This window comes from Pyrus communis, chromosome 6 (assembly GCF_963583255.1).
Source record: "Pyrus communis chromosome 6, drPyrComm1.1, whole genome shotgun sequence".
NCBI lineage: Eukaryota > Viridiplantae > Streptophyta > Magnoliopsida > Rosales > Rosaceae > Pyrus > Pyrus communis.
Window position 1 is genome coordinate 10909015 of NC_084808.1, and position 12760 is coordinate 10921774.

At 39.3% G+C, this 12760-nt stretch overlaps 1 protein-coding gene across 1 annotated transcript; it reads right to left on the reverse strand.

Annotated features, from left to right (window-relative positions):
- Positions 1-11428: 11428 nt before the first annotated feature.
- On the reverse strand, positions 11429-12073 carry LOC137736566 (zinc finger protein 2). The gene has a single exon (XM_068475815.1). It carries the CDS (start codon positions 11999-12001, stop codon positions 11525-11527), a length of 477 nt encoding a protein of 158 aa, XP_068331916.1. The 5' UTR covers positions 12002-12073; the 3' UTR covers positions 11429-11524.
- Positions 12074-12760: the final 687 nt, after the last annotated feature.

Genomic DNA, 12760 nt, shown 5'->3' on the forward strand with positions numbered 1-12760 from the left:
CCCATCTTATTTGACCTCTAGAGAATGATGCCTCACAATGATATGGTGTTGGCTCCATTGCACTTAGTTAAGTCATTGCCACCATGCAAGTTCGGGTAGGGGTTTATGAACAACCTCACAATGATATGATGTTGATCATTCTTGTTGCCTACCTTCACAACATCATGTATGCATATAGAACTCCTCTTGAGTGTAAGCACATACTTTGTACTCCCCCATGATAGGGTGAAGTCGGTGTATGAGTCACAAACGATCGGAGCCTACCGCGGTGGAAGGCCATGAAAGAGTGTTCAAAGCACTCTCACGCTTGTCAACTTAATAACGGTTTTGTTGAGGGTTTTTAGGTCTCATCACATATAAGCATGCATTTTAATCTTATTAAAACAATTTGGTCCTATTACAACTATTGGTCCATGTGATTGATTTAGTAGTATATGATACTCCCACTATGCTTATGAAACAGTTTTTAAAGCAAGAGTATGTCATACTACTAACATAAGCTTTGCATTCATTGATGGACTATATAGTTTCCTTAGGGCCTTAGGACGACTATGAACCTTTAATTCGATCCAACATGAGCCTAGTGTTGGATCTCGGTCTAAGGATGGTGATTGATTTTAGTTATGCGTTTAATCACATTAAGGCATATTTTCTTATTGGGCGTTGGACCCTACTACTCCAATTTCATGCATATCAAATAAAACAAGAAATGAGTACTTCAAAGTAAAGAAGAGCTTATGCTCAATTACAACATTTGACCAAATCAAATTACTTTAAAGTAAAGAAGAGCTTATGCTCTTTTACAACATTTGATCATATCAAATTACAACCAAAATCTAATCTACACATTCCCATGGTTCAAAAAATTTTGAGAGACAACCTTTCACATAGCTCAATTATCGTAGGCTTAAGTTCATAATCACCCTTTCTTTAATTAATTAAGGCTTTAACTAATTAAACTTGAATGCAACATTGCCATTTGGTTTTTGTATCCATAGAATTGATTTAGATGGAGCTAAATGAAATGAAGATCCAATTCTCATTTAAAGATACAAAACTATTTTGTTCTCAATTAATTTGGGCCAAAATGCAACAACCTCAACTTTTTGGGGTATATTGCAAAACACAAACTTTTGAGGTCACTTTGTAAAAACACAAAAGTCCACTACTTCATGTAATTACAATTAGAACCCAAAAATTTCAACAAATGCAAAAACTTCATTAAAGGAGCAAAACAATTTGTCCTTTAGTGATTTTGGGCCTTTACGTAAAAACGTAAACTTTCGAGTCAAAGTACAAATACACTAAAGTATCAAAACTTTGTGTAATGGCATAAAAGCCCCAAAAGTACCCCCATTATAGGGGTGCCCGGTCATGGTGAGTAGTGATGGTGTGTGTGAGTTGATTTGTGCGTTTGAAATGTGATTTAAAGTTGTAAGTGATTGGTATGGTGTGAATGGTAAAAAGAGTATGGGTGTTGTTTGAAAAATCATACCATCCATCACTAACAAAAACAAATAAATAACAAAACACCTTTTTGAATCAAAACAATAAACTTTTTGTTCTTGGAATGAACAACAAGAACAAAGCAAGAACATTGAAGAACATCCATGAAAACTCATAAGAGCTTCATGAATGTTTTCACTCAATAAAACTCAAATTTTCACTACCCAAATGAGGGTTAACTTCCTAGGGTACTTAGGGGTTCCACAAGTCACTTTGAAACACTTTTAACAAGAGAAACATGAACCCAAAAATGCACCCTTTGGATTTGGCCGAATTTCCCCATAAACATGGCACCAAATTTTAGCTCCAAAATTCATGTTCATATGAACTATATCTACAATATTTGAGATGGCAAATTTTCAAGCAAAATTTACATTCAAAGAAGTAAGAATAAAGCATGTAACAATTGCAACATTCAAATCAAAGACTATGAATTACAAAACCCAAAAGGATTCACTAACTACTAGACCTAGGCTCTGATACCACTTGAAGGAATTATTTGTGAAAACATGTTCATTTGAGCAACATCTATGTATGCAATTAACAATTAAAAGACGGAATCATGCTTGTATGCACTTAAAAACAAAACTTTACCCATGAAATTCAAGGCCTAGCAATTGTGGTGAACCAAGACTCAACTCAAATCTTAAAGAAAAGAGTTCAGAAACTTTTATACCTTTGAATCACCTCTACGCTTAGCAAAGGATATTCACCCAGGTGATGGCCTTCTTTCCTTAGTCTCCTTGCTCCTTGAATCCATGGATGTGGATGGAGGAACTTTGCTTCTTGGCTCCATGACTTCTTGGATGGATGAAGGAATGAATTCTCCAAGTTCCCAAAATAGGGAACCTCTAAGTCTCCACACCAAGGAGAGCATTAAGGAAAAGATGAGTGACCTAGAGGAAGAAAGATTGCTAGCTATTTTCCACTAGGGTGGCCGGCCTCCTAAGAGAAGAGAGCTTTGTGTTCTCATATTTTCTCTCTAGAAAACCCTTATGAACTTTTGGCTATCAAGTCCTCTCTATAGTCACTTCACTTAAGTGACAAAAAGAACCAAAACCCATTCATTTACAATATGGTCGGCCTTCTAAAGGCTTTGGGCTGTTTGGGCCCTTTTGAGTCTTTAATCATTAAGTTGTCATGCAACTTAAGTTAATGGGCTTGACGGTTCTAAGCCCAATAGGCCTTAAGGTCCAATGATTACTCAAAAGTTACAACGAACTTATTCGTTTGATTAATTAACATATTAATTAATCCTAGCCATAAATAATTAAATCATTTAATTATCCTTACTCATCTCCGTTGTTTCTTCAATCTCTACCTTACACGGTGTACGATCCATTAGGTTCCTTTTAGCGAGGCAGTGGGCGATTAGAACTCTTCAAATTGATTGTGAATTGAAACATACTTTCAATTCTCCCTTTAGTGATAATACACCTTTAGCGCTTCCACAAACCATGAGTGACACCTAGTAGTATATCATGGCTACCCAAGCTAATCAGAAGAGGTGGAGAACCTATTCAGTTTAGGATTACAATGCAATATGGTCTTTCTCTAATACAATACTCCTGACCACATTTTTTGGTTTGATAGTTTATTCATGTCTACTATCCAATGTGATTATTTTACTTATATGATTACCTTGAATATGATTTGGAATGACTTCTTAAATCTCATTCATACTCTGGCCAGAGATTCTTAATCATATCGTAGAGTATTCTCCCTCAAACGGTTTGAAGGTTAGAGATCCCTTGTTGTGCATTCACTTGCCTCCATGGCTAAGTGGCTTAACCCCAACTATGCTGTGGACACCTTTCAATGGAGTGACTTTGAAATAGTCAAAGAACAAGGACCTAACCACAAGACAACCATGATGCCTCAGGTCAAAGAGCTACTTTGCATTGTTGCAACCTTGAGTTCTTATGTGACATGAGTATGAGAACTCCTTATTGATTGCGTTCAGTGAACTTATTCGTTATTGAGCACCTACATGCTTGTCTTGGTGTTAGTCGCACCAATGACTTAAGACCAATAACTCTCCCTAAGAGAAGACATAGCACGTACTGATCTTAAGGGGCTGTCAATGCGTAATTGGCAATCCTATGATCAGGAACGTTTAGGATATGTATACAAAGGGCACGTTCTCTTGAATCTAACTACTTTAGATCACATTCTCCCAATTACATATTCCTTGGACTTATCGTTTAAGCATATAACATTTATACGAGACAGCTTTAAACAATAATCTGTGCCCTTTATATTAAACTAGATTAGTTTAACATGTGAAATGTCCGTAAAGTATTATCATATGATTAGCTTTAGGGCACCTTTCCAACATATATATATATATATATATGTATGTATGGTAGAAAATTCATGAATGTAACACTGCAAGTTCAAAAAACAAATAGAAAAAGCCAGATAGATATATGTATTATTTATAAAAATCTAAAAAATAAAATCCAAATTTTACCCAATTAGGGGCCTTAGAAGATGGATGCAGGGATGAAAGGCTGCGGACTACCCTAAGTTAAAAAGAATGATAAAAAATGAATTCATTTTGATAGGTTCAGTGATTAAAATAGTGCAGTGGGCAAGGAAAAAGGGAAAAAAATAAACTAAGACATTTGATTTTCATTCATACCTTTCCCAAATGGTGAAAGAAAGCTTATATACAACCCTAGAGGGGGAAGGGCTCATAGTTAGAACACATCTCTACTTACCCTATCATTGGATGAAAGCAACACTTACAAGGAAAAGATAAAATACCATAAAGGATAGCTGCCTAATATTCCAATATCCTAACAATCCTACCCTCTAAGAAAAAGCTTGCCCTCAAGCATTGAAATCCTGAAAACGTTCAAGAATGGCATCGGCATCCTCCCAAGTAGCATTATGCTTAGGTAAACCCAACCATTTGATCAGTCAGCGCATGACAGCACGGTTTCCGTGCTTGAACATGCTGCGCTGCAGAATTGTTTCCGGTGTCCAAGCCATAAGTCCTTTGTCGGGAATAGGAGGAAGAGCAGATGAAGCAACCACATTAAAGCCTAGCTTAGGCTTGAGGAGAGAAACATGGAAGGTGGGATGAATGCGGAAGTCTGAAGGCAAGTCCAAGGTGTAGGCGACTTTCCTGACACGCACGAGGACCTTGAATGGGCCATAAAACCTGGGTGCCAATTTGGGGCAGTTGTTGTGGTAGACAGAAGATTGGCGATAATGTTGGAGGTGGAGGAAGACCCAATTGCCCACTATGAATTCACGCTTAGAGTACTTTTTGTGAGCATACTAACGCATCCGATCTTGAGTGAGATGTAGATTTTCACGGAGGAGGCGCAACAAGGCATCTCGATCACAAAGTGTTGTGTCCACGAGGTGGACTGGTGAAGAACCCCACAAGTACGAGGAGAACGCGGTGGAGGGTATCTATTGACCACTTCAAATGGAGTCATTTGGGTGGCCGAATAGAAGGTGGTATTGTACCACCATTCCGCCCACGGCAGCCATTCAACCCAAGAGTTAGGTTTGTCACCTACAAAGCTACGTCAGTAGTGCTCCAAGGTGCAGTTTAAGACCTCTATTTGGCCATCCCATTGAGGATGTAAGCTGAGCTACGACAAAGCTCAGAGTCGTGTAGCTTGAAGAAAGATTCCCATAAATGGTTGATGAAAATGAGGTTGCAGTCGTTGACAATTGTCATGGGCATGCCATAGAGGTGGAACACCTCACAGAGAAAAATATCAGCCACCTTTGCAACCGAATATGGGTGTTTAATGGCGATAAAGTGCACATACTTAGAGAGTCGATCGACCACCACCAATATTGCATTGCGTCCCTAGGTAGAAGGAAGGCCTTCAATAAAATCCATAGCGATATCGGTCCAAATTTAAGATGGAATGCGAAATGGCTGAAGCAACACTAGTGGTTTAATTGATTCATAGTTAGTGCACTGGTAGGTATCACAGGTAGAAACAAATGACTCAATCGCTTTCTTTAAGCCCGACCTATTGAAATTTCGGCGAACCCATTTGTAGGTGTGAATGAACCTCAAGTGGCCTGCAGTGGGTGAAGAATGGAATTCCTATAGGTTGCAATGCCATCTCAGCGAACTCGTTTGTAGGTGTGAACGAACCTCGATATCCCTTCGGAGAGAAAAATGGAAGCGCTTTGGCTTAGAGTTATGTAGGGCTTGGAGAATAGTAGAGGCCTCCAAATCTTGGGCATATTCGGCTTGGATCTTCGAGATATTATCGAAGATGGGTTGAGAAAGACCCGTTAGGGCCAAGCACTCATGTTGTTGAGATAAGGCATCTGCAACCGTGTTCAAAGAACCCGAGCGGTATTTAGGTGTGTAGTTGTAGCCCAACAGCTTGAGAAGCCATTTATATTGAGTAGGAGTGGTGATCTGCTGGTTGAGAAAGTACTTCAAGGTTTGGTGGTCGGTTAGAATTTTGAATAGGTGCCCGAGCAAGTAAGGATGCCACTTTTGTACCGCGAAAACAATTGCCATCATCTATTTATCATAGACTGATAAAGCTTTTGTTTCTCTACCAAGGATTTGCTAAGGAAAGCAATGGGGTGTAGGTTTTGGGATAGGACAGCCCTAATACCGGCATTGGACGCATCACATTCGATGGTAAATGGCATGGTGAAGTCTGGGAAGGCCAAAACAAGGGTGGACATAAGGGCATGCTTTAGAGCTGAGAAAGTATGATCTGCAGACAGGTTCCACTTGAAGTTATCTTTCTTCAATAGCTCGGTCAATGGGCGGGTGAGTAAACCAAAATGATAGGCAAATTTGCTGTAATAGCCCTCAAAGCCCCAAAATCCCTTTAATCCTTTGAAAGTGCGAGGTTGAGGCCACACTAAAATGCACTGCACTTTTGAGAATCAACCACCACGCCCTCAGCTGAGATGATATGCCCAAGGTATGCCACTGTGGATTGTCTAGCATTTCAAAGCCTTAAGTTTCAAGTTGTGACTGTGCATGACCTCAAACACCGAGACCAAATGTGTGAGGTGGGTTTGGAAGTCCGGACTAAAGATGAGAATATCGCCAAAGAAAACCAAGACAAATAGCCATAAAAAGGGTTTGAAGATAAAATTCATTAAGGCCTGAAAAGTGGAAGGGGCATTATAGAGCCCAAACGACATCACCAAAAACTCAAAGTGTCCATTATGTGTGCGAAATGCGGTTTTAGGGATGTCGGGCTCATACATTCTGATTTGGTGAAAACTTGATTTGAGGTCCAATTTGGAGAAAACCGTAGCACTGCAATGTTCGTCTAACAGTTCATCAATGATAGAAGCGGGAAAAGGAAACTTGACCATAACCTGATTAAGGCCGCGGTAATCCATACAGAATCTCCAAGTACTATCAGCCTTATAGACCAACAAAGCTAGAGAAGAAAAAAGGCTCAAGTTAGGGCGAATAATGTCGACAGCGAGCATGTTGTCCACCTGATGCTCAAGCTCCGCCTTCTGAGCAAAGGCGCAACAATATGGATAGACATTCATCGGGTGGGTGCTCGGTAACAAGGTGATGCGATGATCAGTTGGCCATGTAGGGGGAAGACCCATTGGGGGCGTGAAAAGATCTTAGCAAGTGTTCAGAAGTGGCTCAAGGGACTACCTTAAGAGGGGAGTGAGCGTGGATCGATGAAGCCATCAAGGGATCTATGTCCATCCATGAAGAGATAGAGGATGACAAGGGTAGGGTAGGAGAGGTATACGTTGATTGCAGGCCCACTAATCAATAGTTACTGCCATTGACCTGAAATTCCATGATTTTGTTTTTGAAGTGCCAGCCAATGTAACCCAAAGATTCTAACCATTCAGCTTCCAAAACCAAATTGCACCCAGAACTGACAAGAGTTGTATATCCGAGGAGAAAACGTATTCCTGTAACTGAACCGAGACATTGTAAGCAAGCCCTTTGGTGTAATAGATGCGACCATTAGCAACCACGATGGGTTCGATATGAGAGTAATCGATGTGGAGACCAAGTCGAGTCACTATGGTGGGGTTGAGAAAGTTAAGATTGGGCTCGGAGTCCACCAAAACCCGAATGAGCCGAGTCCCAATGTGACCCACCAAGCGCATAGCACGACCACAAGTATGTTTGGGATAAACCAATGCGTTGAGGATGATGAGAATGGGGTCCTCTAACGGAGTTTCATCAGGCATCGGTGGAGGGTCGTTAGTATGTGGTTCAGAGGCGGCGTCAAGAAGTAGCAAGTGAGGGGTGGCATAGGTATGGCCGGGGTATTTATCAGGGCAATAAAGGCATTGACACTGGGCACGACACTCACGAACTTTCGCGGGGGAGAGGCACAATGGTGGCCTCCTCGGAGAAGACAAAACTAGTTTGGGAGATGGAGGTGGAGGTGGAGAAGATGACAATGAGGCAGGTGCTATAAAGTTGGGTCAGGTGGGGAAAAGGTGGAATGGGCCTTGCCAGCGTTGGTGTTTGTTGTCATAGATACGGGCCAATTTGATTGCATGGGCCAAAAAGCAAGGGCCCTGGGCTAAAATGTCATCCTGAAGTTCTAATTTAAGCCCGCCAAGGAAAACTCCTAAGAGTTGAGAGTCAGACCAACCTTGGGCTCGATAAAACAACCGAATGAAATCATTGATGTAGGCCAGCGAGCCTTTTTAAGACACATGGGAAAATGACATGTTAAAGTCCAGTTGGTCACCCCGCCTAAACCTTTGGAGAAGAGGTTCGGTAAAGACGGCCCAAAGCCCAGACCCGATGTGCAACTTGTACCATTTAAACCAAAGGGCAACATTACCAGTGAAGTAGAGCCCTGCGATTGTGACCTGGTTGGTGGCGATGACCCTGTGATAATCCATATATTCCTCTGCTAGGGCCAGCCAACTGTACGGATCATCCCTAGAAAATCGGGTTAGCTTAATCTTCATGTGTTTCGGGCCAGTGAAGGTAGGTAGTGCCTCCAAAAGGAAGAGTGGCGGTTCAGGACGGTGGAACGAAAAGGGTGGGAGGTGGGGACAGAGTGTGGTGGTAGATGTCGAGATAAGCGGGGACAATTATGGGTAACAGAGGACTAGGGGAGGGGAATAAGGGACACAAAGAGAGCGAGAGTAGCGGGTACCTCATGTCGAAGGCAGACCAGTGGAAAGGGGTTGGGAAAGTTAGGGCAGTGGAATGGATGTTGTACCCAGGGGAACGTGAACATAGTCGATCGGAATCTGGGAAATATAGGTTGTTGCTGGCAACTATTGCTTGGAGCCTTGGAGCTCCTCCATCAAATGACTCTGGACAAGGCTGATATAGCCAATGAAGCTTGGATGTTTGTCAAGTTCGATTGGAAGGATTCTTGGCAAGTGTCTAACAGAGACATCGAGTCATGAAGCCCATTAAACTACTCTAGGATTTGGTGTTGTTGGTACTCCAGTTCCAGGTTGGCCTCCGTGACGTCGGCTAGTACCACGGAGGCTTTGCTTATGCCCATAGATGGCAGCAACCTGTCACTGATACCAGATGATAGGTTCTGTGATTGAAATAGTGCAGTGGGTAAGGAAAAGAGGAAAAGAATAAACTAAGACATTTGATTTTCATTCATGCCTCTCCAAAATAATGAAAGGAAGCTCATATACAACCCTAGAGGGGGAAATGCTCATGATTGGAACACATCTCCACTTACCCTACCATTTGATGAAACCAACACTTACAAGGAAAAGACAAAATACCATAAAGGATAGCTACCTAATATTCCAATATCCTTACACATTTAACCTTAAAGCATTGGGCGACCAAGTAGTCTCATAGGCATGGAGAATTTTGGCAAAGATTTATGTCGTTGGTGGAACGGGTTTCTAGGGTTCTTGGGTTTTCGGTGATGGAGCAAGAAACTGGGACAAGGTGGAGGCACGACAGATCGAGGTGGTATGGTTGGTGCGGGGCGTGAATTTGGCTTGTTGGTTGAATGGGTCTCTAGGGTTTTTGGTTGTGAGTGTAGAAGCCAATGAAAAAAAGAAAGAGGATTTGAGCTTTTTGGCTTAGTGGTATGTCGTAGTAAAGAGAGAAGAAGATTGAGAGGTGAGTCGGTGACTTGGGTCATTGAGAGAGAAAACTCTGAGTCTCTGGGAGATATAGAAAAGGAAAGTGAATGAGCATGGTTTGGAATTTAGATGGGCTTTCTCAAATTTTACTCTAATTCTTTGTTTTTTTTTGGAAATTTTATTCACCATTGGAAATGTGAGGAACCACTTTCGCCACCGAGAATACATATATGTGACCCATCTTATAATTCCTCACACATCATATTTCATTAGGGCACCATTGTTCCCCACCATATATTTTAGTAAGAACTTCAAAAAATTTGTGTCACCACTTTTTCATCTTAAAAAAAAATAATAATAATTATAGGTGACACTTATGGTATCCATCATGTAATTCTAGATTATGTGACTCATTTATCGTCACCTAAGTATTCTGAAATTTCTTTCCTAGCAAACTAGTCATGCATTACGCGTCTAAACAATTCGTCACATATAGAAAAAACATGTGATGAATTTTTGGGCACCACATAAAATTCGGTCACCTATTCCATGTTTTCTTGTAGTGGTTGTTGCTTGGAATTTTTCTATTGACTGAATAATTTATTTTTAAAAATGCCCTAACTCATAGGGTTTGAATTAGGTTGTCAAAAATGGAATTGAGATTGTTTTAGTGTGTAGGCTAGAGGTAAATAGATGTGTAAAATGTCTAAAATATCCTGAAGTTAACAATTCTTTAACATGAGGAGGTGAATAAGATCAAAAGAGTTGAAAATGTCAAATTTTATGAGTCAAAGTGAAACAAAACGAGTTTTAGAGGGCATTTTAATTAATAACCTATATGGTCAAATGGTCTTTGATAAAACAGCCTCTTCGTAAGGTTTGTCGGACTGAATATATAAGGACATGTTTGATATTTCATTTATTTAATTTGTTTTTATTTTGAGAATTAATGAGTATTATTTTTATACGATGAAGTATTTTTGGAAAACAAAAAAACAAAAAAAAAAAAAAAAAATGGAAAAAAGAAGAAGCTGAATCCAAAAAGAATATCAAATTCTCTATCCGCTGAAGCATTTCAAGCAATTATGTGAAACCTGCGGGCACTCTCACATTTATTTTACTCATTACCATACATTAGTAGAAAAAAGAATTAATGATGAATCTTAACATTTAGTTGAATGAAAATAGACATTAGTTAAAATGAGCCGAAACTAAATTTTAATTGTTGGACTGACTAAAATTAAATATCAATAACATATCGTTCAAATATCAAAGATTTAGCAATAAAGATTGACGACGTACCAATTATATATATATATATATATATATATATATATATATTTGAACAATTGATATTATCTACACTAAAGGAAAGAAGGTAGGCTTAAACTCATAATGGGCTAGCAATAATGTGGTTCAAATTCGACGTTGGTGATGATTGAACCTAAGACCTTTCACTTACAAGTGTTCGCTTATAAATAAAGACAAATATCATTAGATCGTAGCAATAAGTGATGACATATCAATCATATGTTAAACATATACTAAAAACTTTCATTTTCAGCAATTAAAATTGTAAAATTATCATTTTGGTCAGTTTTGTATGAATTTATCTCTTATAGACTAAAAAATTTGGAACGTACAAATTTTGCTGGAATCATGGAGTTTGCTGAATTTTGTTTGGACCTCACTCACACAATACAGCACTTTTTTTAGAACTATAAAGCCGTTAAATATGATGAGAGAACAAACGGAATTATTATAGCAAACAATTATTCTAATTATTATATCTTATTTAGATGCGTGTAGAATGATTAATTTAGACATTGGAGTATAAAAACAACTAAAATCATTTTCATTCTTTCGTACTTGAAAATGAATATTTAACTTACCATCTCATTTTCCAAATCAATCACTCGTTCAATTTTTGGGAATCGAATTATATGATTGGACACCATACATGATATTTAATGAGGGAAATTAACTAAATAACTCAAAGCCTCAGAGATAAGTCAAGGTGGCAAATATCTTCCTCAACATTCTCAGGTCTGAATCCACAGTTCATTTCACCGACAAGCCTACCGGCATGTCCTTGATGTACTTTCAACCCACCAAGATGTGCCTGCGGAATATCCCTTGCATGACTAGTACTTGAATCGCTGCTGCAGCTGTAATTAGATCCTGGCCGTTGGTTCATGCTACTGTGAGCTCGGGCCGCGGAGCTTAACTGCTCTCTGCTTTTCTTGGCTAATGTGCGCTCAAGTTTGTGAGCATTTTGGTGGCCCCCTAGTGCTTGAGAGCTGTAAAACTTTCTTTGGCAGTAGTTGCATGAAAACATGCGCTGGGGTTCTAATGTTGGACTGAAAGAAGATGATGAGGAAGAAGTGGATGATGGCTCCAGGACAAGTTCCAAGTTTAGTTGGTTGTTGGGTAGGTTTAGATGAAGAGAAGTATTTGGCTGAAAATCCATGAGAGAGAGAGATAGCTCGGGTTAGGGTAGGAAAGTTCGGAAAGAAAAAATGAATATTGTGATGTAGAAGGAGAGAGGGTTTGTATGGGATTATATCATGCGTCTCAAAGCATCACCGATCCTGTAGGCATAAATAGTAAATGAAGTGTTCACCAAAAAAAAAAAAAAAAAAAAAAAATAGTAAATGAAGTGAAATAATGTCAGCAATGTCTTAGTGTGTGTTTGTGAGAGAGAGAGAGAGAGAGAGAGAGAGCTGCAAACATCAGTAGGGAATCGAAGGGTTGTCGCCTCCGTTAATAGCACCATTTCAATCCTTGTCGGTCCATTCAAATTAAATAGGCTTTTTAGCCAACATGATCGATTGATATAACTCTTTATTTTGATTTTTGAGATTTTAAATTGATAGAGGTGGTCTCTATATTTGTCCGCTATCAATCATTTTGGCATTTCTGTAAAAAAGAAAAAATCTATGTTGAACAATGACCTAAATGACAAAAATGCCCTCAATTTAATAAACAATGGGTTAAAATGATTTGACAAAAATTGAGAGTATCTTAGTCAATTTATCCTACATTTAATAAAAAAATTTCACGGAATGACCAAAATGATTGACTGTGAACAAACTCAGAGACCACTTCTATCGATTTTAAATCTCAGAGATCAAAGTGAGAAATTATGTCAATCTCAGGGACCATTTTGAATAAAAACCAAATAAATAATTTCAAAGTATTCCCTTGTAAATAATTAATGGAAAGCAAT